At 60.9% G+C, this 21,800-nt stretch overlaps 1 protein-coding gene across 2 annotated transcripts in view; it reads right to left on the reverse strand.

The window, feature by feature from the left end:
* Positions 1-4,060: 4,060 nt before the first annotated feature.
* RXRA (retinoid X receptor, alpha) overlaps positions 4,061-21,800 on the reverse strand; it is a 68,056-nt gene continuing 50,316 nt past the window's right edge. For both annotated transcript variants that reach the window (XM_011931106.1, XM_011931107.1), the window contains 4 exons: positions 15,396-15,528; positions 12,947-13,038; positions 10,783-10,888; positions 4,061-8,195 (listed from right to left, as the gene is read on the reverse strand). In XM_011931106.1, the coding sequence (XP_011786496.1) occupies positions 8,048-8,195; positions 10,783-10,888; positions 12,947-13,038; positions 15,396-15,528 (479 nt within the window). In that variant the 3' untranslated portion in view covers positions 4,061-8,047. The remainder of the gene's footprint in view (positions 8,196-10,782; positions 10,889-12,946; positions 13,039-15,395; positions 15,529-21,800) is intronic.

The raw sequence follows: 21,800 nt of genomic DNA on the forward strand, positions 1-21,800 counted from the left end.
GGGGAAGGAGGGAGGGAGGAAAAAAGGAGGGAGAAGGGGGAAGGAAAGAGGGAAGGGGGAAGGAAGGAGGGAGGGGGGAAGGAAGGAGGGAGGGGTGAAGGAGTGAGAACGAAGGAAGACCACTGAGTCTCCTCTCTGTGCTTCCCAAATGCCCCCACTGACCCACACAGGGGTCTCTGCCCTGCCCTTGGACCTCAAGGGCTCCACTCCTCACCTTGGAGGGCACCATGGTACCCGACCTTCCCCATCCCCCACAACGGGAAAAGCCACGTCATGGATCCCAGGCCCTGGAACCTGGGCCCACCTTCCTGTGCTTGTCCAGAGGTGGACCCTGGGTCAAATCTCCAAGGGTTCCTGCTCTCCACCCTTTGCTCAGGGAACAAAGTCGCCTGGCCTCCTCCACCGATACCCTGTACTATAGCCTCTTCACACCAAAAGAAAGGAGGAAGTGGCTGCTTCCTCCTAAAGCATTTTCTGGGTGACCAAGGCCCTGGTGACAACGGCCCTGGAAAATGGGGAGTTTGTCCTCACTTTGGAGGTGGGGAGATGGGGAAACTGAGGCTCAGAGAGGTCAGGACCCGCCTCCCTCCCTCCCTGCACCTGCTGCAGGCCAAGCCTACCTGGCACCCAGTATGGCTGTGAGCCCAGCTTCCCGAACACCTGACCACCGAGGCATCTTGGTGAAACCGGGATGAAGTCGGCTCCTGACTGGACCGCCTGCTGCAGTGAGCAGGGGTATGGCTGGGTGGCGGAGTGCCCAGCTGATTCTCACTCCCAGTAATTAACCCCACTGCCGGAAGCCACTGTGGCCCCCATGGGCCTGGAGGAGCAAGAAGGGATGGGAAGACCCGCGCTGTCCCAGCGTCGCCAGCAGGGGGCAGGGCAGGGCTGCCTCACGCCGTGGGCACCGCAGCGGGCACTGGGGCATCTGTCCTTGTGGGCCCTTGGGTTTCTAATCAGCTCCTTCATAACCGAGGGGGTGGGATGGGGCCTGGTCCTACCTCGGCCTCCCTTTGGGCAAACTCCTTCCTCTCAGGGCCTCTGTGAGCTGTGGGAACAGGGGCTGCGGGTTCCCTCGGGGCATCTTTGCAGAGGGGGCTCGCTGCAGAAAAGCAGGTAGAAAATGCCAGACTTAATGGTCTGCCCGCCCCGATGCTGTCTGAGTCCCTGCCGCGGGGGGCAGCTGTGCCCATCTGAGAATCCGGGGGACTGGGCTGCAGGCTCTATGTGGCCCTTCCGGACGTCTCCACGCCCCAGCACCTTCCTCCTGAGGCCCCTGAGACTCCCCTGACCTCTTCTGCCCACCCGGGTGCAGCTGAGGCCCCTGAGACTCCCCTGACTTCCTCTGCTCACCCGGGTGCAGCTGTCTTCGGGCACAGCGATGACCCTCCTCCGCCCTGAGTGTGCACTGCCTGCACACAGTGCAGGGGCTGCCCCGTTCTCTCAGGATGTGCTCTCAGGATGCACCCCATTCCCCACGCCTGCCCTTCCTCCCATTACGCTGTCTGCTGGCTGATGGCAGAGACAGAAGCACAGGGAGCTCAGCAGCGCCCATCCAGGAGCCATGTGTCCCTGCCCCCACCGCAGGTGCCTGAGCCCCTGCCCCTCCCTCGCCTCTCAGTTCACAAACCTCCAGCCCACGCTGGCTCGCTGCCGCTGCCTGAGCGTGCTGGTGAGGAACTATCAAGCCCAGCATCTCTGGTCCAGAGGGACAGCCCTGGGCAAGAGTCGCCGTGGCAACCAGATGCCACAGGGAGGCCCAAAGCTGGGTTGTCCTGCGATGCCATGCCAGCCGGCAGCCTGGAGTTTCTGTCTGGTTGGTGGGAGCACGAGGAGGTGTTCACGTCCTTGGAGGGGCACCAAACTCCCCCCACGCTCACCCCAGGAAGTCCCGTAGTAACACCCTGCCCCATTATTAAAACCAGCACCAAGGCCCTGGGAACCCGTGGGGAGCTTCCCCTTCCTGGGGTTCTCCCAGAGCCCCGAGGGCTCTGTGTCCTGCACCCACATACCTGAGCTTTCCCTTTCTGTCCCTGCGCCCTGGCCTGAAAACTCCGAGGGCTCACTCACCCCAAGGACGGGTGTCCGTGGAGGCTGTGCCCAGAGTCCAGGGGACCACCAGGGCACAGGGCCAGGTTCCAACCGCTGGTGTCTCACATAGCAGCACTCAGCCATGTGTGCACATGTGCAGCAGGACGGGAGGCCCCTCAACAGGGAGGCCACAACCCAGCTCCACAGGCCCCACGGTCAACCCCTTTTCCAGACCATGGAAGAGGCCCACATGCTTCATGCGTGTAAGATTATATGCAGAGAACATGGGTGGGCCAGACCCAGGAGGCCAGGTCGGCAGAGGGCTGTGCCGATGAGGAGGAAGTGGGTGAGCACTTCGAGGACTCTGCCCTCCCTCAGGGTCCATTCACACTTGGGCCCCTCTGGAGAAGCCCAGGCTGGTCTTGGTGGGCAGAGCCGAGGCCCTGGCAGAGGAGGGTGTGCAGGCCGGGGAGCCTCCTCTGGATCCACAGCTGGGACCCAGAGCGGCTCCTAAGATGGCAAAGTGAGTCCAGACTCCTGTGGCACCCACCATTCAGCCACAGTTGAGGGCCAGGGAGTGGCCCAGAGTTTCAGGGCACAGCCGCCACTCCCAGGAAGAGGGAGAATGTTGGCGTGGGGTCCTGACTCCACCAAGGGAGGCTGGCTCAGCCCCGCCCCCACGACCCCCACTACTCTGTCGATCCTTCCAGGGCTGAGCGCAAGTGTGTATGTTCATGAGTGTCAGTGTGTGCGCACAGGAGCATGTATGGGTGTGTGCATGGGATTATTGGTGTACATATGAAAGCATGTATGTGTGCACGGAAGCGTGCATGGGTGTGTACATGTGTGTGCATAGAAATATGGGTGTGTGCGTGGGAGTGTGTATGGGTGTGTGTGGGGTGTATAGGTGTGTGTGCATGGGTGTGTGCATGGGAGTGTATGGGTGTGTACACGAGTGTGTACGGGAATGTGTATGGGTGTGTGTGCACATGGGAGTGTGTGTGCATGGGAGTGTGGGTGTGTGTATGGTAGTGTGTATGGGAATGTGGGAGTGTGTATGGGTGTGTACATGAGCATGTATGGGTGTGTGCTTGTGAGTGTGGATGCATGGGAGCGTGTATGGGTGCGTGCATATGAAAGTGTGTATGGGTCGTTGCACGGGCATGCATGCGTGTGTACATGAGAGCAGTTGTGCATGGGTGTGCATGCCAAAGCATGTGTGTGAGCATGTGATGTGTGCATGCATATGAATGGGTGCAAGGGTGCATGTGAGCGTGTCTGTGCGGGTGTTTGAGTATGCAAGTGTGTGAATGTGTGCTCACCAGGGGAGTGACATCAGGAAGTCCCTGCCCTTCAGGTGGCAGGCCCTTCCATTTTCATTCTCACCCGGGAGCCACCCTTGCTTTGGGCACAGGCCACACAGCCCTCTGCCCACCACCACAGGGCAGGAGCTGGACCCTCAGAGCCCCACTCCCCATCTTCAGTGTGTCTGGTGCCTCTCGTGGAGGGTGCCTGGCTGGACACAGGTGCATGAGAGGGCTCCGGGTACCACCATGAAACCTCAGGCCGGGAGAAGCCCAGCCCCAGACAGCATGGAGACAGAGGGCATTTATCACAGGAGACAGTGCAGATGGGGCATCATTAATTTGTTATTATGGGGGCAGTTGGGTGACATCGTGTGTTCCCTGGCCCTCTGGGTTCACCTCCTGCCCACCGGGCCAGCATGGCTGCAGAGGTGTGGATGCTTAGGCAGCCCGGGGAGGGACAAGTGGGAACACTCGCGCTCTGCAGGTACCCACAGGCCCGGTGCCCGTGGCTGCTGACAGACACCCTCGTGGAGGCCCCAGCCCCCTGCCCCTTGGAAGAGCAGCAGAGCCCAGTGGACAGGGAGAGAACTCCCGGAGTGTGGCCCACAGAGGACGCCGGCCTTGCCGCACAGGACCAGCGGGTGGGGTGAGGAGGAGGGCGGGCTGGCGGGGACCGATTGCGGGCCCTCCCGCCCCAGACAAAAACATCCCCACACACAACGAACGAACTGAATGGCGATGTATTTTAAACGCTCATATTTTGTTTCTCCTCTCACGTTTCTTCCTTTGCGTGTTTCTTTTCGACAATTCTAACGTCACTGTCCATCAAACCCTGGCACCTGCGGCCGCGATGTTTCAGAGACAATCGTACAGGGAAGCGTTTCACAGTCACAGTCGCAGGAAGGCCGGCAACAGGACGCAACAGAGTGAGGCTTTAAAAATTACTCGAAAGGGGAAGAAAACCCTTGAAAGCCTCAGGCCCACCCTCCTGCCCCCAAGGAAGACACCCCTATTGCGGCGGCTTCCTCCCAAGCCTCGCCGCCGTCACAGGAGCCCTCTCCTCTGCCATCGTCCGTCCTGGCGTTTCTCGCACGAAGCTTTCACCTCAATCTCTAGAAGCAGAAACAAAACAGTCCCAGCCCTCCCCCCGCCATATCCAAGTATACATGAGGGATAAAATTACATTTGTACAAAAATAGATTTTTTTTTTTTTACCTTTCCAGATGCTTTAGACATTTTCTCTTATCTTTACTCTCTTTATGGATCTGTCATCCTCTCTAAAGTATTAGCTATGCGTCCCAGCTAAGGCATTGCTAAGGATTGGGAACGGCTAAAGCTGTCTGCTCCAAAGCATCTTAAAATAGATGCATCTCCTGCCTTGAGATATTCATTCGAACCCGGATTTCACCAAAGGAGGGTCCTTAGGTACTTGCTTACACGAAGCAAATTTATAGGAAAACAGGGGAAATGTCTTGATTAAAAATAAACACAAAACACTGGTAACCGCTCCGCCTCTCCTGCGTGGCACTCGCGTGCGGCTCTCTCCACACGCATCTCTCTGTACAGCACATACATGTTTACACCACACACCCGCGTGCACGGGCACCAGGTCACGCACCCCAACTCCACGACAGGGACACCAGCCGACTACCCACAGGCTGCACATTCTGGCAGGACCCTCCTGGGTGCCCCATGGGGAGGGGCTGGGGGCCATCTCCAGCACTGCCACCAGGCCGCCAGCCCAGAATTCTTGGGGAACACCGTGCTTGGAAAACCGAAGGTCAGGGCTGTCTTTCCCAGAGGTCGCATGCTTCCGGGGTGTGGAGGGCCAGTGGCTGACACAGGCCCCATGGGTGGAAGGTCCCGGCAGGCCAGCTTCCAAGCGTGCCCGACGCAGCCTAGGGGAGCCCAGCTCTGTGGCATCTTCACTCCTCAGCCTAGGAGCGCCATCTGAACGGCAAAGCTGGAAGGTGACCAGCTGAGGCGCCTGCCTGAAGGTGCCGGAGTGCCCCGGGGGCCCAGGAAGCAGCCGCTGGGAAGGGGGGGCCCTGCTGGGAAGCCGCTTCATCCAGCCGGGCCAAGGCGGGGACAGGCACAGGTGGCTAATGAGCTGATGTTAGTGCTATCTTTAGAAAATTAAAGATTGTCCCACCAAAAATAATAATTACCAAAAAAATCACCTTAATTGAACCGGATTGGTAATAGTACTACAGGTCTGGTTAAATAGAAACTCTACCTCTACTCAGTGATGAGCCACACACCCCACGCGTCACCTTTTCAAACCAACAGCACTGTTTGCACAACCACAAGGCCGATGAGAAAGGGGCAGGAAGAGCCCAGGACATGTGGAGCGGTGGGTAAGGCTGCTGGGGCCAGGGAGGCCGGGTTCTGCTTTCAGGGGTTGGCGGCCCAGGGTGGGGGCTTCAGTGCTTTACATCCAGCCAGCTAGCCAGTGCCGCAAATGATCAAGTTCCCAAGAAGCCGACCCCCCACCATGGAGGCCGGTCCCTGGGCTTCTTCCTCTGGAGCCACGGGCATTCCCAAGGGTCCGGGTACGGATGGGTGGGCGCCGGCTGCAGAAGGCACCAGGTGTTGGCGTTGGGTCTTTCACGCTCCCACCACGGGGGCCCCGAGAGTGCCTGCACCCTCCTGCCGTTTCCACCACACCCCCCAGGGGCAGCTGGGTCTTCCTGGCAGTGCCTGGGAGGGGCCCAGCTGGCCAGGGACCTGGTACAGGTGTGAGGCTCAACACTCTGCCTCGGGATGGTGGATTGGGCAGGGGGCCACCTCTGGGGATCCACGACGCTGACAGGCAGGGGTGGAGGGGGGCAGGAAGGAGGCAGGGGTGGAGGGGGGCAGGAAGGAGAGGCTTGTGGAATCTCTGACAGCCTCTGTCTCGGGCACAGACTCAGCTGCAGGCTCCACCCAGGTGCCTCAGCTCAGCTCTGGCTGGGAGATCCAGGAAGGAAAAGAATGGACACTTTCTTCCCCACCGAGACTGGAAAACTGCCTCTCCGAGCCACTGCCTCCCAGTCCAACCTCCTAGGCAACTCCCTTTCCCAGTGAGGAAGCCCCTGCTCCAGGCGGGGTAAGACTTCGGAGAAGGCACCCACTCCCCCGCATCATTCCTAGACTGCTCCCGGGAAGACGAGACCCTCCTCCTGTATTCCCCCCTCCTGTATCCCCCCATCCATCCCCTGTTCAGGCACCCGTGACTGACAAAGACTGGGTCCACGGGACTGAGGCGTGAATAGGAAAAGTACTCGGGCCAAAGGGAGGGCCTTCCAGTGCAAAAGAGGCGAGTTCAACCTGAGAGGGTCCCCACACCACCGGAGCCCGGGGACAGAGCCTGTGGGGGGAGCGCCGGGCCGCGCGGGGCTGAGCCCCCACCACCTTCAACCAGAGCAGACATTCAGTGAGGCTCCCAAGTAAGGCTCTGGGTGAACAACGCTGTCCGGGGACAACAGCAGGCTGGGTGGTCCCACCAGGGCCTGCGTGTGGCCCAGGCCCGAGGGCGCTGCAACTCAGGGTTCTCAGATTCCAAGAGTCTTTCAGACACAACTGGCAGCCAGAGAGAAAGCCTGAGCAGGGGTCCCACCGATGCCCCCGCAGAGCCACTCCAGGCCGCGGAGCATCTGCCCCACCCACGAGGCTCCCAGTTCCTGAGCCCCTCTGTCTCCAGGCCACCTGCCCCCTCTGAGGGAAACCGACAGGCCACCCTCCTCCCCTCCCATCCCCGCGGGCCTCACGGATGGATGCAGGTCAGCAGAGCCCTGTGCCTCCAGCAAGGCCAGTGAGGTGGTGACACCCCACCCGCCCCAGCCGGGGCCAGCCCTGCAGGAACCAAGGACAAGCCTCGGCCCAGCCCTCAGAGCAAGAACTCAGGCTGGGGAGGGGCCAGGGCACTCCGGTCTGAACAGTTTGCAGGGAGTCTGAAACCAGGACACCAAGGCAGAGAGAAAACTGAGCGGTGGTGAGTGACCCCTGTCCCTGCAGCCTGGAGGTGGCCCCAAAACCCTGCACAGAGGGTGGCTCATGTTCTCATTGGCTCAAGGGCAAAACCATGAGTTATCTTTGGAAAAAGGGGCTGCTACTTCCCCCTCACTCAGAGCACACGGCAGCCTGCTGGCCCCACGAGTCCCCTCTCATTCCCGAGGCGGCTGAGGTCTTTGCTGACGACACACCAGCCTGCGCCCCCAGCTGTCCCCTCCTCCTGATGAGGGGGAAGCTGTCACAGGCTGGCCAGGCCCCAGTATTCAGAGCAGGTGAAGATATCACTCCAGACAGGAGGGCCACACGGAAATTCTGAAAACCAGCATCGATAAACAGCAACGGAAACAAAAGCCCCATTCCCAACTCCTGCAGCTCCAGGGCTGGGGCCCGAAGACCCTGTGAGTCGCCCAAGCCCCGTGGGGTGTGGCAGGGCATCCCGACAGCCCAGTGGGGAGGCGCCTGGCTGGGCTCACCACGCTAGTTCTTGCCACGCAGGCTGCTGCCTCAGGAAAGCCACTGCCCTGGGCCACAGACAAGTAGTAACAGAAATAAGGAGGGTGACAACACATCTCTTAGGCAGAGCAGTGACAGGCTGTGCCCCAAAGTCCAAACAGGCCAGGCAGAGAAGGGCAGGGACAGGGCTCAGGCTGAGAAGAGCAGCTGGCGTCCAGGCAGGGTGGCCAGACCGGGTGGGCGCAAAGGATGGGCCTGCAGGCCTAAGTCATTTGGTGCGGCGCCTCCAGCATCTCCATGAGGAAGGTGTCAATGGGCGTGTCCCCAATGAGCTTGAAGAAGAAGAGATGTTCCAGGCACTTGAGCCCGATGGAGCGCAGAGCTGGCAGGCGGAGCAACAGCTTGGCGAACCTGCAGGGAACGGGTCTGGTGAGGGCCAGACAAGGGGCAGGGGCAGTTCTGCCCTGGCACCTGGAGGCCTCCCTGGGGTTAGGGCTGTGTGTGAGAGCCCAACCCATCCGAGGCTGGTCTGTAGCCCTGGATCTGCCTGTGCCAAGCCTCCAGAAGGAAGGAGGGGAGGCTATAGAAGGAAACAGGGGCGGTGGCATCCCAGAGCCAGGAGAGAGTGAAGGGGGATCCCTGAGGCCGAGGATGGAGATGAAGGGCCAGGGGCCAGAGAGCGGCTGGCTAGGGCAGGCTGAATAGCTCTTTGTAAAGAAGTGAAAAATTGTGGGCAGCTGGGCATGATGGCTCACACTTGTAATCTCAGCACTTTGAGAGGCCGATGTGGGAGGATGGGCTGGAGGCCAGGAGTTCGAGACCAGCCTAGGCAACGCAGTGAGACCCTGTCTCTACAAAAGACCGAGAGAAAAACAGTAGCCAGGCGTGGTGGTGCATAATGCCCGTATGGAGGACCACTTGAGCCCAGGCTGAGGCTGCAGTGAGCTATGATCGCACCACTGCAGTCCAGCCTCGGTGACACAGCGAGACGCTGTCTCTTAAAAAATGGAAAAATGGGCCGGGCGCAGTGGCTCAAGCCTGTAATCCCAGCACTTTGGGAGGCCGAGACAGGCGGATCACGAGGTCAGGAGATCGAGACCATCCTGGCTAACACGGTGAAACCCCATCTCTACTAAAAAAAATACAAAAAACTAGCCAGGCATGGTGGTGGGCGCCTGTAGTCCCAGCTACTCGGGAGGCTGAGGCAGGAGAATGGTGTAAACCCGGGAGACGGAGCTTGCAGTGAGCTGAGATCCGGCCACTGCACTCCAGCCTGGACGACAGAGCGAGACTCCGTCTCAAAAAAAAAAAAAAAAAAAAAAAAAAAAAAAAAGGAAAAATGTGGGCCATGACAGCCAGGAGGAGGTGTGAGGTCAGCAATGCATCTGGCTGCAGCAGCCATCGCAGCAAGAGACTGTGGGGCCTGTCAGGGACAGGGCTGCTGAGCACATTGGTGAGTCGCAGGGAACAGGCAGGGCACATGGTGGGTAACCAAGAAGTCAAAGGGCATCAGGCTGGGGAGGAGGAGTCAGTCAGCTGCGACCCCACTGCAGGTGGAGCCGGGCCTGACTTGGGAGCTATGTACTGGGCCAAGCCCCTTTCCATACAGCGTTAGCACGCCGTGAGTGCCTCCCACGGTACCTCGTGCAGGGCTGTGGGCCTCAGACCAGGGCCACCCCTTCCCCAGAAATAGCTCTGCTGGCGTTGGGCACAGCCTGGTCAGAGAAGGCTGGCAGGGGAGGGAGGGAGCATGGGTTGTTCCTCAGGGCCTGGCCCCATTCTGGGGAGTTTCCTGGGGCAGGGACCAGTGGGCTGGCAGAGAGGGAGGGGGGGATGTCTGGGGCTCTGGGAAGAGGGATGCCAGGGCCAGGCATGAGGGCAGCAGCTGCCGCTGAGGACAGGGTGCTATGGGGACAGGACCAGGTGTCCCTTCTGGCTGGCCGTGTCTGCCCCAAGGCCCCTGCGCACGGCCTAAGTCTCTCCACACGGCCCCTCCAGGGCTGCAGGACCTCATTGATTATTAACGAAGTCTCTCTTTCAGGGAAAAGCTCTGTGGTTGGCTGCCTCACAGTCCTTGTTTTAAAGGCAAAAACAGCGCAGAGGCTGGAGTCAGGCCAGAGAACAAGCTGTTTTCTGCTGAGCTGGCGAGATGGGCCAGGGCAGAAAGCCAGGAAAAACAAGCCGCCTGCCACCCCCTCCTGTCCTCGTCCTCCGGGAAGTTTCACTTTAAACCAAGCCAGATGAGGGCTGAGCAGGCAGCGGGGACACAGTTAACTGTGTATGTGCTGGTGGCAGGAGGGCCTGGGTGTCCTATGAGGTCTGCTGGGCCCCACCTCCCCCAACCCCCCACCCACAGTCTGAAGATCAAGAGGCCAGGAGATGCCCCTTTAGAGAGAAGAGGCAGAATCTGGAGAGCTGACTTTGAAACTGAGGAATCCACAAATGTTTCTCTTCCTGGACACCTACTGTGCACCCAGCACTGTGGACTCAGAAACGAGAGAACCCCAGCCCTTCTAGGGCCCACAGCCGGGCAGGGGAGAAAGATGAGCTCTGTGCATGGGCCGTGGCTGCCTATTCTGTACACACTTGTAGAAAGTGTTTAGAATGTGTGGGCATCTGGCCATCCACTCCACACATGCTTGTGAAGTACCTACTATGTGCTGGTGTCGCCGGACCTCTGGTGTTTCTGCTTGGCAGGGGAGCGCAGTGGGGGGTGAAGCACAGCCTTCATCTACCTACTTGACAAAGACAAGCACCTACTATGCGCCAGGTGTGAGGTAATCCTTCCGGTGGGGATATAGTGTGAGCCTGTGGGGTGTGCCTGCCACAGCCCCCTGGCCTGGAGGACCTCCCGCTGCCTGCTCAGGACCTGCTGGCACGGACTGGGCCTGGGGAGGGTGCCACCTTTTCATTCACATAAAACAGCCTTGCAGCAAGGTGGGGGCTCTGGAGACAAGAGCCCAGGTCTGGGGTGTGTGTGGGACAGGGTGGGACCCACCTTCCCGGCTGCTCTGGGTACTTGTGCTTGCAGTAGGCCTCCAGGGACGCGTAGACCTTCTCCCTCAGTGCCTCCACCTCGGCCGGGTTCGAGAGCCCCTTGGAGTCTGAAAGGAGAAGAGGCCACAGGTCAGAACCCTCACCTTGGTGTGTTGCAGGCACCTGCCCCCAGGACCCAGGCTTGTGTGGGGCCTCCCAAGCTGCCCCACCATGGGCAGAGCAGGTGGTGTGAGGGACGCTGCTGGACACGCCCCCACCCGCTCTCCCAGAGTCTGGTGGCAGGGGGATGACTGTGGAATCCATGGCCAGGCCAGGCTGCTCTGGGTCCAAGCTCGGGTCTGCCACTTGCCAGCCATGTGACCTTGGGTCAATTATTTGACCTCCAGAGACTCGGTTTCCCCATCGATAAAGTGTCAGGAATCTGCTGCCTTCCAACCGCCATGGGAACTGGGAGAGACGATGGAGGCCTCTGCTACCCTTGAGCCCCAGCCCCATGACACGGATGGGAGCTGTCACTGCTGCCCTCAGGAGCACCCAGACCCTGAGGAAACCCATCCTCAGCACGCTCGCGGGGTGCTGAGCTCGACCCAGACTCGAGAGCCCAGAGTGGACAGAGGCTGAGACTGCAGCCACCAACACCTCCAAGGCCAAGGGGCCCCATGTGAATGCCACCTTGGCCCGTGTCCTGGGGCTCCCTGGCAACGTGTCTGGCTCCCTGAGCTGCCTCAGCTCCAGCCAGTCTCCTCACCCTCCCTGCCAGCCTGTGCCTTGGTCTCCTCGCCTTCCCTGCAAGCCTGTGCCTAGACCCTGCTTGTGCCAGACAATCTCACCCTCCCTGCAAGCCCGTGCCCAGGTCCCGCTGGTGCCCCAGCTCTAGCAACCAGACCACACAGGACCTGAATGGGGATTCCTTGGGCCGGGCCGAGCCGTGGCGTGACTCAGCCGCCGAGCCGGCAGGATTACCGCCTGGATGCACAGCCTGGGTGATAAAATGTCCCTGGAAACAAGCTCTCCCCACAAGAAGATGCCCATCTCCATCCCGGCCCGGTCCCTCAGAGCCAGGTCTGACAAAGGGCAAGGTCAGGGCCAGGAGCCAAGAGGGCTCCATTCCCTCCACCACGGCCCAGGTGAGCTCCCCACGGCAGCCCCAAACCTCTCCCTCCACACCCCAGCCGCCCACCCCTATCGCAATGAGCTGAGTTCCAAACACAGAAACCCATAGCTCCCTCCCAGCTGGAACCCCTCGGGACTTGGCTGCCTGTGGCCCTAAGAGAAAACCCAGACTTAGCAAGACTTTCAAGACCCTGCCTGGGCTGCCCCCACCAGCCCATCCCACCTCCGTGCCTCCCACTCCCCTGGCCCCTAACTTTCAGCTCCTAGAGGAAGTGGCCCACACCCTCGACCCACCGTGCTCCTGTCCTCATGTGCCAGGGGCGCCTGCTGGTGGGCGTGACCCTCTAAACCCCAAGCTCTGGGCAGGCAAGCCCTAGCCAGCAGCGTGAAGAGCGCCCCCATGCCCGGCAGGGTGCCTAGCAAACAGGCACGTGGCAGCACTTGTTGGGCAAAGGGGTAGCACCTAGGAGGCTTTTCAAGCTGAGAACCCAGAGGCTGGAGAAGAGCCGCACTGTCGGCCAGAGGCTTGTGCCCAGCTCCAGCCCCACAGCCCCAAGCCCTGCTCTCCTCAACCACAGGGGCCCAGCCCCAGAAACACCCTGGACCCGAGGCTCAGGGATGAGGTTGGTCGTCTCTGAACAGCTGGCAGGCCTGACCCATCCCCACCCCATCCCCAGCCTGCAGGGCTCGGGGCTCCCAAACTTCAGCACTGGAAGTTCACAACCACAGCCGGCCACTTCCGGAGTCTGGATTCCGATGCAGAATGGTGAACGCTGCGAACCGCGGAGCCCAGATAGCACCACCAAGCCCCTCATGACGGGTGCCTTGCTGGGTCCCCCTGTGCCCAGGGGCCACGCTCCCTTGGTGGGCCCTCAAGGTGAGCAGAAGGCAGCATGGCCACACTTCCACTGGGAGGGGAGCACGCTGAGCTCAAGGAGAGCAGGAGTTGGCCTCATGTGCAGCCGCAGCCAAGAGGTGCAGCCGGGAGGAGGCCAGGTGCCTCTGCCCCACCAGAGAAAGGGGCCAGGAGCCTCGAGGCAGGAAGGCCATACCGGGGTTGAAGAGGACGATGGCGCGCAGGCAGCCCAGCTCCGTCTTGTCCATCTGCATGTCCCGCATCTTGGACACGAGCTCCGTCAGCACCCTGCAGAGGAGGAGGGCAGCCACCCCATCCCAGTTAGGCGAGGTCCTCACCAAGGCCACATCCCAGATACCCAAGGTCTCTGGGAAGCCCGGTGTGGCTGGAGGGCGGCTGAGATGGGCCAAGCCAAGGCAAGGACCGCCAGACAGCTTGAGAGGGAGTGGACTGGAACCTGGGCCCAGGTGCCACCCCTGCCTGGAGGGTGGGCTCCTCTCCTCTCCCTCTAGGGTCTGCCTGTGGGGCTTTATTCTGGGAACCTAGAGGCTAAGGAGGCACCTCGTGACAGCTAAGCTGAGGTGAGCTGGAGCTGCATGTGGGGTACAGAGTCCACCCTCCCTGAGCCCAGCAAGACCCACCACTGTCCCTCCTCAGCTGCAGACCTAGCACCACCTGAGGCAAAGCCCCTGCCCGTGCCACAGCCCCAGCCGCTCCCTTCAGTCCAGGAAGAGACCTTTCCCCAGGACCTGATCTCCCTGGGTGGGGCCTGCCAAAGGAAGGCATGTCCACTTCTTATCACCAGAAAAAAAAAAAGAAAAAAAACACCAGCCTCAACACAGGGAAAACCCGCCAGTACCCTCCATGGAGACGCTGGGGGCATTCTCAGATTCAGACTCAGCCGCCCCACTCCTGCAGCAGGATTCTGAATCCCATCGGCCTCTGCAGTGTCCTGGGCCCCGTAGCCTCAGCAGCCTGCCCACCAACCCCAAAGCCTGACTGCTGTGTCCAGGAACTGAGGGTGGGCCAGAGCAGGGGAAAGGGAGGTGACAGGATGGGGCCTGGATGGTTGCCTGAGGAGCCTGGGCTCTCCCCTGTGGGCCAAGGTGGGCCCTGAAGGTCTGCAGCATGGGGAGTGCCCTGGCTGATTCCTGGGAGAAGATCTGTAGGAGCCCGGAAGACAGGGTGGGACAGAACAGGAGCTGGAAGGGACCTCCGATGTCTGCTCTGAGGCAGGGGCACACAGCTGCAGAGGGGCAGGGCAGCGGGCATGGAAACGGCCTAGGCCACTGAGGGCAAAGACTTTGCATTCCACTTACACAAAAGGCGAGGGAACGCTGGGCCTCTGTAGTCACTGCCCTGGGACCCCAGAGAATGTAACCCTGAGACAGCGACAAGGAAGCTGCCGTCCACCTCTGTCACTGCCATCTCTCTACCAGCCAGCCAAAGGAACTGTCAGCTGGGCCAGTGGCTGGGGCCTCGCTTCCCAAAGCCGTATCCCCAGTACCCCTCTAAAGAAGCTGCTATGGGCAATAAACACTGCACCCTGCAGCCCCCGTGGGGACCCTCCTGTACACTAGCTTCTTAAAGGCCCTGACAAGTCCTGCAGAAAAGACCCTCGAGGACACCGTTTAAACTAGCGTTTGCCCACCATCTGCGGCCACAAACCCTTTTGCACTTGGCACATCCCATGGAGGTCAAGTTCCAGGACCACCCTCAGGACTCGGGTTCCTGAACCACCCCCTGGGGCATTGCTGCCGGGGCATCCGTCCCCCTGTAAGTGCCAGTGCATGACCTCTACTCACCTCTAACGTGAGGGCTCTCATGTTCAGGGGCCACCTTCTCCAGGTGGCCTGCTCCTCCCACCCATGGCTCCTTGTGCTGCAGACCCCTGACCCAGGACCCTGCAGCGCCCCTCCCCAGCCTTTCTGCTCCGGCTGAAGCTGACATTCGGTCCCCAGAAGGCCCAGTGGGCTCTCTGGCCTCGTGGAGAAAGACTGCAGCGATAGCGACAAGGAAGCTGCCGTCCGCCTCGCCTGGCAGAGCTGAGTTGGCTGGCGCTCTGGGAGGGCAACGTGAACGGGCACGGACCACCCAGGCCCGGACGAGGGCGGGCTCTGCAGCCAGTGCTGCTCCTGCAGTGTGTTCCCTGAGAAGTGGCTGAGGTGCAGCCCACGCTCCGCTGGGAGGCGGGAAGCACTGTGGTCCGACACCCCTGCCTGCACGGGGACAGGCGTTAGGCTGCACCACGCCCCGGGCTGCCACGGCATTCCCGTGCCCGCCTCACACAGCCTGCAATGTGCCAACTGGAATTGACACTTTTACAAAACTGCATCTACGGTGTCATCGCTTTAAAAAGAAATGAAGCTTTCCTTCCCACAGATAAATACATGGGATCGTGAAAAAAGAAGAGCTGGAGGGAGACAGGCCAAGTGCTCCCTGTGGTTACAGATGCCCCAGAGGCAGGGCTGGCACGGGGCTCTGAGCCTCCTCCTTGTGCTTTTCTCTGTTTTCCATGTGCGCACCCTTCATGCACTGAAATAATACTAGGCAGGACGTGCACGGGGGCCGAGGCGACCGAACTCAGCTGGCCTGGCGGTGGAGGTGAGCAAAGCGCCCTCGCCCCTCCTGGGACCCCCCCCGACCTGTCAAAGATGGCGCCCACCCCTGCGCTGTGGGCGCTGTTCCGGTGGACGTGCAGCCCGGTGGCCAGGAGGATCCCGTCCTTCACGGCGATGGAGCGGTGGGAGAAGGAGGCGATGAGCAGTTCATTCCAGCCTGGGGAGGAGGCACATGGTCACTCGGCTGTCTCCAGGCCCTGCGGGGCTCGCCCCTTCCCCAACCTCTGGTGGGAGCCCACAGAGGCAGCATGTCACAGACCCATCCTGACAGGCTCTGGAACCCCAATCCCACGAAGTGCTCCACAGAAAAGAGGTTCCTGAGAATGCCTCTTCTACAGTACACACCGGCATATGACAGGCCCTGAGAAGTCCCGCACAAAGTCCCTTGAGCTTTGTGGAACCCAGGAGCTCACAAACTCATGTGCCCACAGAAGCTTCCTCCTGTGTGTGCAGGACACTCCTGCCACGGAGCACGTGGGAGAACACCCAGGGATGTTCCCAGGGTGGCCCCAGAACCACTGCTGCCAGCAGGGTCCCAGGAGCAAACTCTCGGGGATCCGTGTGCACTTCGTGGAATGCCACCAAACAGCAGGTTATCCAGCTGAAGGCAGGTGTATGAGAGCCGCAGCGTCTTTTGGGAGGTTTCCCAGCGGGGGGGAAGGTTAGAAAACAGCAGCCCCTCAACATCGGGGGATTCCCTGGGGGTGGGCAGTTAGGTAACAGCACCCCTTAACATCAGGGGGTTCCCTGAGGGAGCAGGCAGTTAGGTAACAGCAGCTCCTCAACATTGGGGGTTCCCTGGGGGGTGGTAGTTAGGTAACAGCACCCCTTAACATCGGGGGGTTCCCTGGGGGGCAGGCAGTTAGGTAACAGTAGCCCCTCAACATCGGGGGTTCCCTGGGGGGTGGCAGTTAGGTAACAGCAGTCCCTCAACATGAGGTTCCAGTGCAGACAAAGCAGAGCAGGCATCGGTGAGGAAGAAAGCCTCAAACAGGGACCCTCGCGTGCACACGCATTACTGTTTTCATGGCTCCTGGAGACCGGGTGACGTGGAATCACCTGCAGTCACACAGTCAGGGACCCTCGCGTGCACACGCATTACTGTTTTAACGGCTCCCGTTTACAGGGTGACACGGAATCACCTGCAGGCACACAGTCACCTTCAGCACCTTCTGCACTCCCCGAGTGCTCCAGAGGCTCCAGCCTCTACCCCGACACTGTCATGAATTTCCCACTTAATCCCGACTGTAATCCTGGAAAACCGGCATTAATCTTGTTTTACAGAGGGGGAAACTGAGGCATGAGGCAGTCAGTGATCAGCAAGAAGTTGGCAGTGGGGACCACCGTGCCAGCTCCGGCTCAGCCCACCACACCCTTCCAGCACACACCCACCCCGTCATGGGGACCCCCGGGGCAGGTGTCACCACCCCCATTCTTCCCATTTCACAACTGAGTAATCCCAGGGCCCCAGGAGGGAAGTCCCACGCCCGAGGCCACCCTGCCCAGGTGTGCTGACGGACCAGGCAGGGATGGCACCCGACTCGCCCCAGGCTGTGCAACCAAAATGAGGGAGGAACGGTGGGGTCTGTGCCCCACCACCGTGGGAGCCTGCAGACGGCACCACGGGCGGTCTGATGGAAAAGCCAGGGCTGGAAATACTGTCACAGACGCGGGACAGGCACCTCCCACCTGTCACGCATCCCCTCTCCCTGCCAGGTGGCAGCAGGCAGCCCATTGCAATGGGCAGTCAGAACAGTGGGGTTCCCTGGGACGGCGGTTTAAGAAACACACCCACCCTTTGCACTAAGGCTGCAGTGTGCAGTGGCATCCCAGGGCTCAGCCGAGTCAGCCACGAAGACAGCTTCCATGCTGCCCAGCCAGATTTTCTTTGACCACAGAATCCCTTTTTTTTTTTTTTTGCCCATGAAACATCTGTAGCATCACATTTAGGAGAACTCTGATCTAGATGACCCCTCAATCTGACGTGTGGGTAATCTGTGGCCCGGGGAGGGGAAGGGTTTGCCCCAAATCACACAGAGACTCGGACAGAAGCCCTGGGCCCACTCCCACTCCTGCCCCTCCTCCAGTCCAGCCTGTCAGGTTTTCCAGGGCTGGGAGGTACTGGGTCTGACATCCAGTGGGAGTAAATGCTCTCCCAGGAAAGGGCTCTCCCTCCCTTCCCACGCCAGGCCCAGTGTGGACTAACTTCCTGTGGACAGGGGCAGGGACCCAGGGGCCTGAGGGCAAGAGCTGGGCTGGGGCACAGCTGGCTCCAAATCCACCAGCCCTGGCCTCTGGGGCCCGCCTCTCTCCCTTGCATCCTCCAGGCCTGGGGGTTTACCGGAGCGGTGGACCCCTCCCCTCCCACTGCCCCGAGAGCCCCTGGGGCCACCCAGCAGGCACCAGAGTGGACTTGCCTCTGAAACTCTGGTGTGCCCAGCAGAGGGGCCTGGTGCACGGCTGGGTGCACGCTGCTGAGCCAAGATGCGGCCCTCAGCACAGGATACAGGTCAGGACCCCAGACACACGAACAGAACATCATGGAGTCTCTCTCTGCACCCTCCGGCACGCCGGCTGCATCTCAGCTCCCTTGTCCCCTGTCCCTCCACCCCGATGTCCTCACTCGGTTATTTCTCCTCTCCTGCCCCGCACACCTTTGTAAGCTGCCCTCCTCCTTCTCGGACGTAAGAGAAAACAGAAGAGGAACCCATTTTACAGTAACCTTGGGGGTGCGTCTTCACCTTCCTAAGTGCTCCATTGCTGCACGGAGAGTTCCTGGCCCTGCGATGTGGGGGCCCGGCACGGCCACAGCTTTTAACAACTCAGGGTGCACTGGCCTTCCAGAAGGAGGACCTCACTGATGCAGGGGATACCAGGTCTTACTCCAGGCTCCAAGCGCAGGACAAAGAGTCTTGCCTGGAGCTGCCCCCTTGGTCACTACGTCCTCCAACTCAAGAGGCTGGCCCTGCCCAAGGAACTTACTCCTGCAGATCCCTTGTGGCCCTGCCCAAACGCCCAGGGCCTCTGCTGGGGTTGCAGGATCCCTGGACAGCACTTCTGGAAGGAACAGCATGGAGTCAAGGGTCACGTGGGGAAGCCAGGGCCTCGGGCTCCAACCTGGCTCAGCCGCGTTCCTGTCTCACCTCTGAGCTGCCACTTCCTCAGCACAGGGGACAGTGAGAACAGCTACTCCTGGTTGTCTAGAGAGTTAAATGAGTCCACACCCATGAGGCAGGGCAGGGCCCCCCAGAGTCACAGCTGCTGTCCCCATGGGGCTTGTGATGGGGATCCCGTCCCAGGGCGGCAGTGACAAGAGCCCAGCCTGGCTTCCCCTGTGTCCTGGGGCCGGAGATGTGGGCAGGATTATCAAGACCAGGGACGTAAAGTGGTGTGCTGTCCCCACAGGGGGACCTCGGGCCTGCTACATAAGCCTGGCTCCTCTCTCCTCACGGCCCAGCAAGGCCTGCCCCTTCCCCCCAACCCCCTGCCTCCACGGCAGGAGGTGCCTGTGCAGCCCAGGCCCTCGGAAGACCCCACTGGAGCAGCTAACGCAGACTCAGAACCCAACAGCCTGGGATGAGGGGGCAGGTGGGAAGGAGGTTGGATGGAGGAACTTGAAAGCTGTGAGCAGCCCTGTCTCAGTTTACTCATCTGACAAACACAAGCGTCAGGGTGTGACTCGGAGCTTCCATGGAACAAGCCAAAACTATTCATTTTCATGCTTTATTTCTGAAGGCCTCCTAGACAGGTGGGACAGGAGCCCACCCCAAGGAAGCGGGCCTACCCAGCAGGAGCAGACACGCCTGACGTTAGCCTCCCACAGCCCGGCTGGAATCCTCCACCAGCTTCTGGGCCCCTGCAGGGCTGTGGCCACTGCACCCTAGCTCAGTATCACCGAGAGCCACGGGTGGACACTGCCCGGAGTGAGCAGAGACCCTGGGCCTCGAACCTGCATGGCCGATGGCTCTCACAATGCTGGGAATCCCAGGTCTGGGCACCCATTCCCATCGCTGCTGCCGCCCAGTGGAAGTGACCTCCCCCACCAGCGCTGGGAACACAATGGGAGGGCCCAGCACAGGGACATAATGGGGGAGCACTCAGTGCCCCCCTGCACCTGCCAGGGCTGGGCGGGGCCTCACTTCCACCGCTGCCTCCTGCCAGAAGAAAACCCAGCAGGACCGCACCCCCGTCCCCAGTCAGGCTACAGCCACGGACCCAGACCTGAGCCCCCTGGAGGGGGACAGAGTCCTCCAGCCAACACCACCCAGAGGCTACAGCCACAGCCCCAACCCCAAGCCCCCTGGAGGAGGACACAGCCCTTCAGCCAATACCAGCCAGGTAGAGTGTATCCTTGGGGTCAACCCAGGTCCTCTCCAGCCACCTGGCCACTGCAGGCTTCCAACTCCATTGCCCCACATCTGAGCTGGACATGTGCCTCAGTGGACCTTACAGGGGCTTGGGGAGACCACCTGATGGATGAGCTGCCAGTCCCAGCAGACAGAACACGCAAGGACAATGAGGCACCAAGAGTAAGTGACTCGGCCAAGGTCAGCCGCTGGTGGGCAGTGGGGCTGGGACTCACGCTGGAAGTGCAGCTCCAGACCTCACCATGTGGCCCTCGAAGCTGGCAGCATGCAGGAGCAGGGCCCGATGGACACAGGTCAGCAAGGACCTCAGTGGAGACCCAGCACCGCACTCCGCCACGCTCACCCCACGCAGGCCCTCAGCACCGCATTCCGCCACGCTCCGATGCTGGAGCCAGAAGCTGTCAGAACATGGGACGGCAGGGCCAGGCACCACACAGATATGGCGACGAACACAGCCATCCAATCTGACTCGGACCTCCACCTGGCCCCTAGCGCACAGCCATCTAGAGATCCCCCAGTAAAAGAGCTGCATGCGGCCAACTGTTCTCTGGATAGGCCTGTTGGGTTGGGGTGGGGTGGGGGTACCATCCTTTCTCAGCAAAACCCTTGGGTATCTCTCCAAAGACCACTGGGGTCAGGCAGGCCTGTAGCTGGCAAAGCCAGGGGCTCTGAACCGAGGGCTCTTGGGGGAGCCCCTGCAAACAAGGGCAGGGTTCCCTTGGTAGGCAGAATACACCCTGAAAGAAGTCTGAGCCCACAACAGCAGACGGCCACGTGCCTCAGGCCCAGGGGGACAAGGACCCACCAGACATGAGGCCAACGGGATTAAGTCAAGGACTTTGAGATGGGAGATTATCCTGGCTCATCCGGCAGGGCCCAATATGGCCAGAAGAGTCCTTCTGGGAGGGAGTTGGCGGCACCAGGCCCTCTACACACAGCCTGTGTGGTCGCAGCCCTGACCCAAACAGCTTCCAGAACATTCCCTGCTTCACAGGGAGCCTGTCTCTGTTTGGCTGTGCCTTCTCCATTTCTCGCTTAGGAGCCGCCTTGTATGGGCCAAGGCTCCCCAGTCAGGCTGAGGCGGCGGAGCCCACAGTGCAGCAGCCTCCAGGCAGCTGGGACACCTGGCCCTCAGGCAGCTTGGCTTCTTGGGCCCAGGGGGACATGGGACAGTGACCAGCACCATCGCCGGGCAGTGAGGGCAGACCTGGGCACTCAACGTGTTGCTTCACCAGCAGGAGACTCCACTAACAGCCTGGCCTCACAGCTACCCCGGGTGACTCAGCAAGAACCAGCCTCAATCAGCACGTCCCTCACACCCCCTTCCCAGGTGGGGGACCAGCTTGGGGGGCGCCTGCCCCGTCCAGGCTTCCACTGCCAACCTGATCCCAAAACCCCAAAGCTGAGCTCCCAGCCACCGTCCTGACCGCCGCCTGACGTCACGGGGAGTGTGCTGCGCGTGGAGCAGGCCTTTCTGTGCAATGGCTCCGTGCATCACCATTTCCGCATGGAGACAGGGCTGCGGCCTTGGAGTGGGAGGAGAAGGGCAGAGAGCACGTGGCCCTCCTGGGCAGCCCCTTGAACACACCCAGCCTCCCTCTCCAGAGCCCCCCAACCTGCACCAACAGCCCATTACCTCTCTGAAGGCCACTGAGAGAGACCCCACATGGCACACCTCCTTATGAGGGATGGAGGGAAACTAAGGCCCCAGGCCCTTCCCCCAACAGTCCCATATATATAATCCATGAGGTCCCGGGAGCGGGAGTGTCCCAGGACGAGGGAGTGTCCTGGGAGGCAGGAATGTGTCCCGGGATGGGGGAGTGTCCCGGGAGAGGGGAGTGTGTCCCAGGAGGGAGGAGTGTCCCGGGAGGGGGGAGTGTCCCAGGACGGGGAAGTGTCCCAGGAGGTAGGAGTGTGTCCTGGGAGGGGGGAGTGTGTCCCGGGAGGGGGGAGTGTGTCCTGGGAGGGGGGAGTGTGTCCTGGGAGGTAAGAGTGTGTCCCAGGAGAGAGGAGTGTCCCGGAAGGGGGGAGTGTGTCCCAGGAAGGGGGAGTGTCCCAGGAG

The sequence above is a fragment of the Colobus angolensis genome, unplaced genomic scaffold (genome assembly GCF_000951035.1).
Source record: "Colobus angolensis palliatus isolate OR3802 unplaced genomic scaffold, Cang.pa_1.0 Scaffold9, whole genome shotgun sequence".
Lineage (NCBI taxonomy): Eukaryota > Metazoa > Chordata > Mammalia > Primates > Cercopithecidae > Colobus > Colobus angolensis.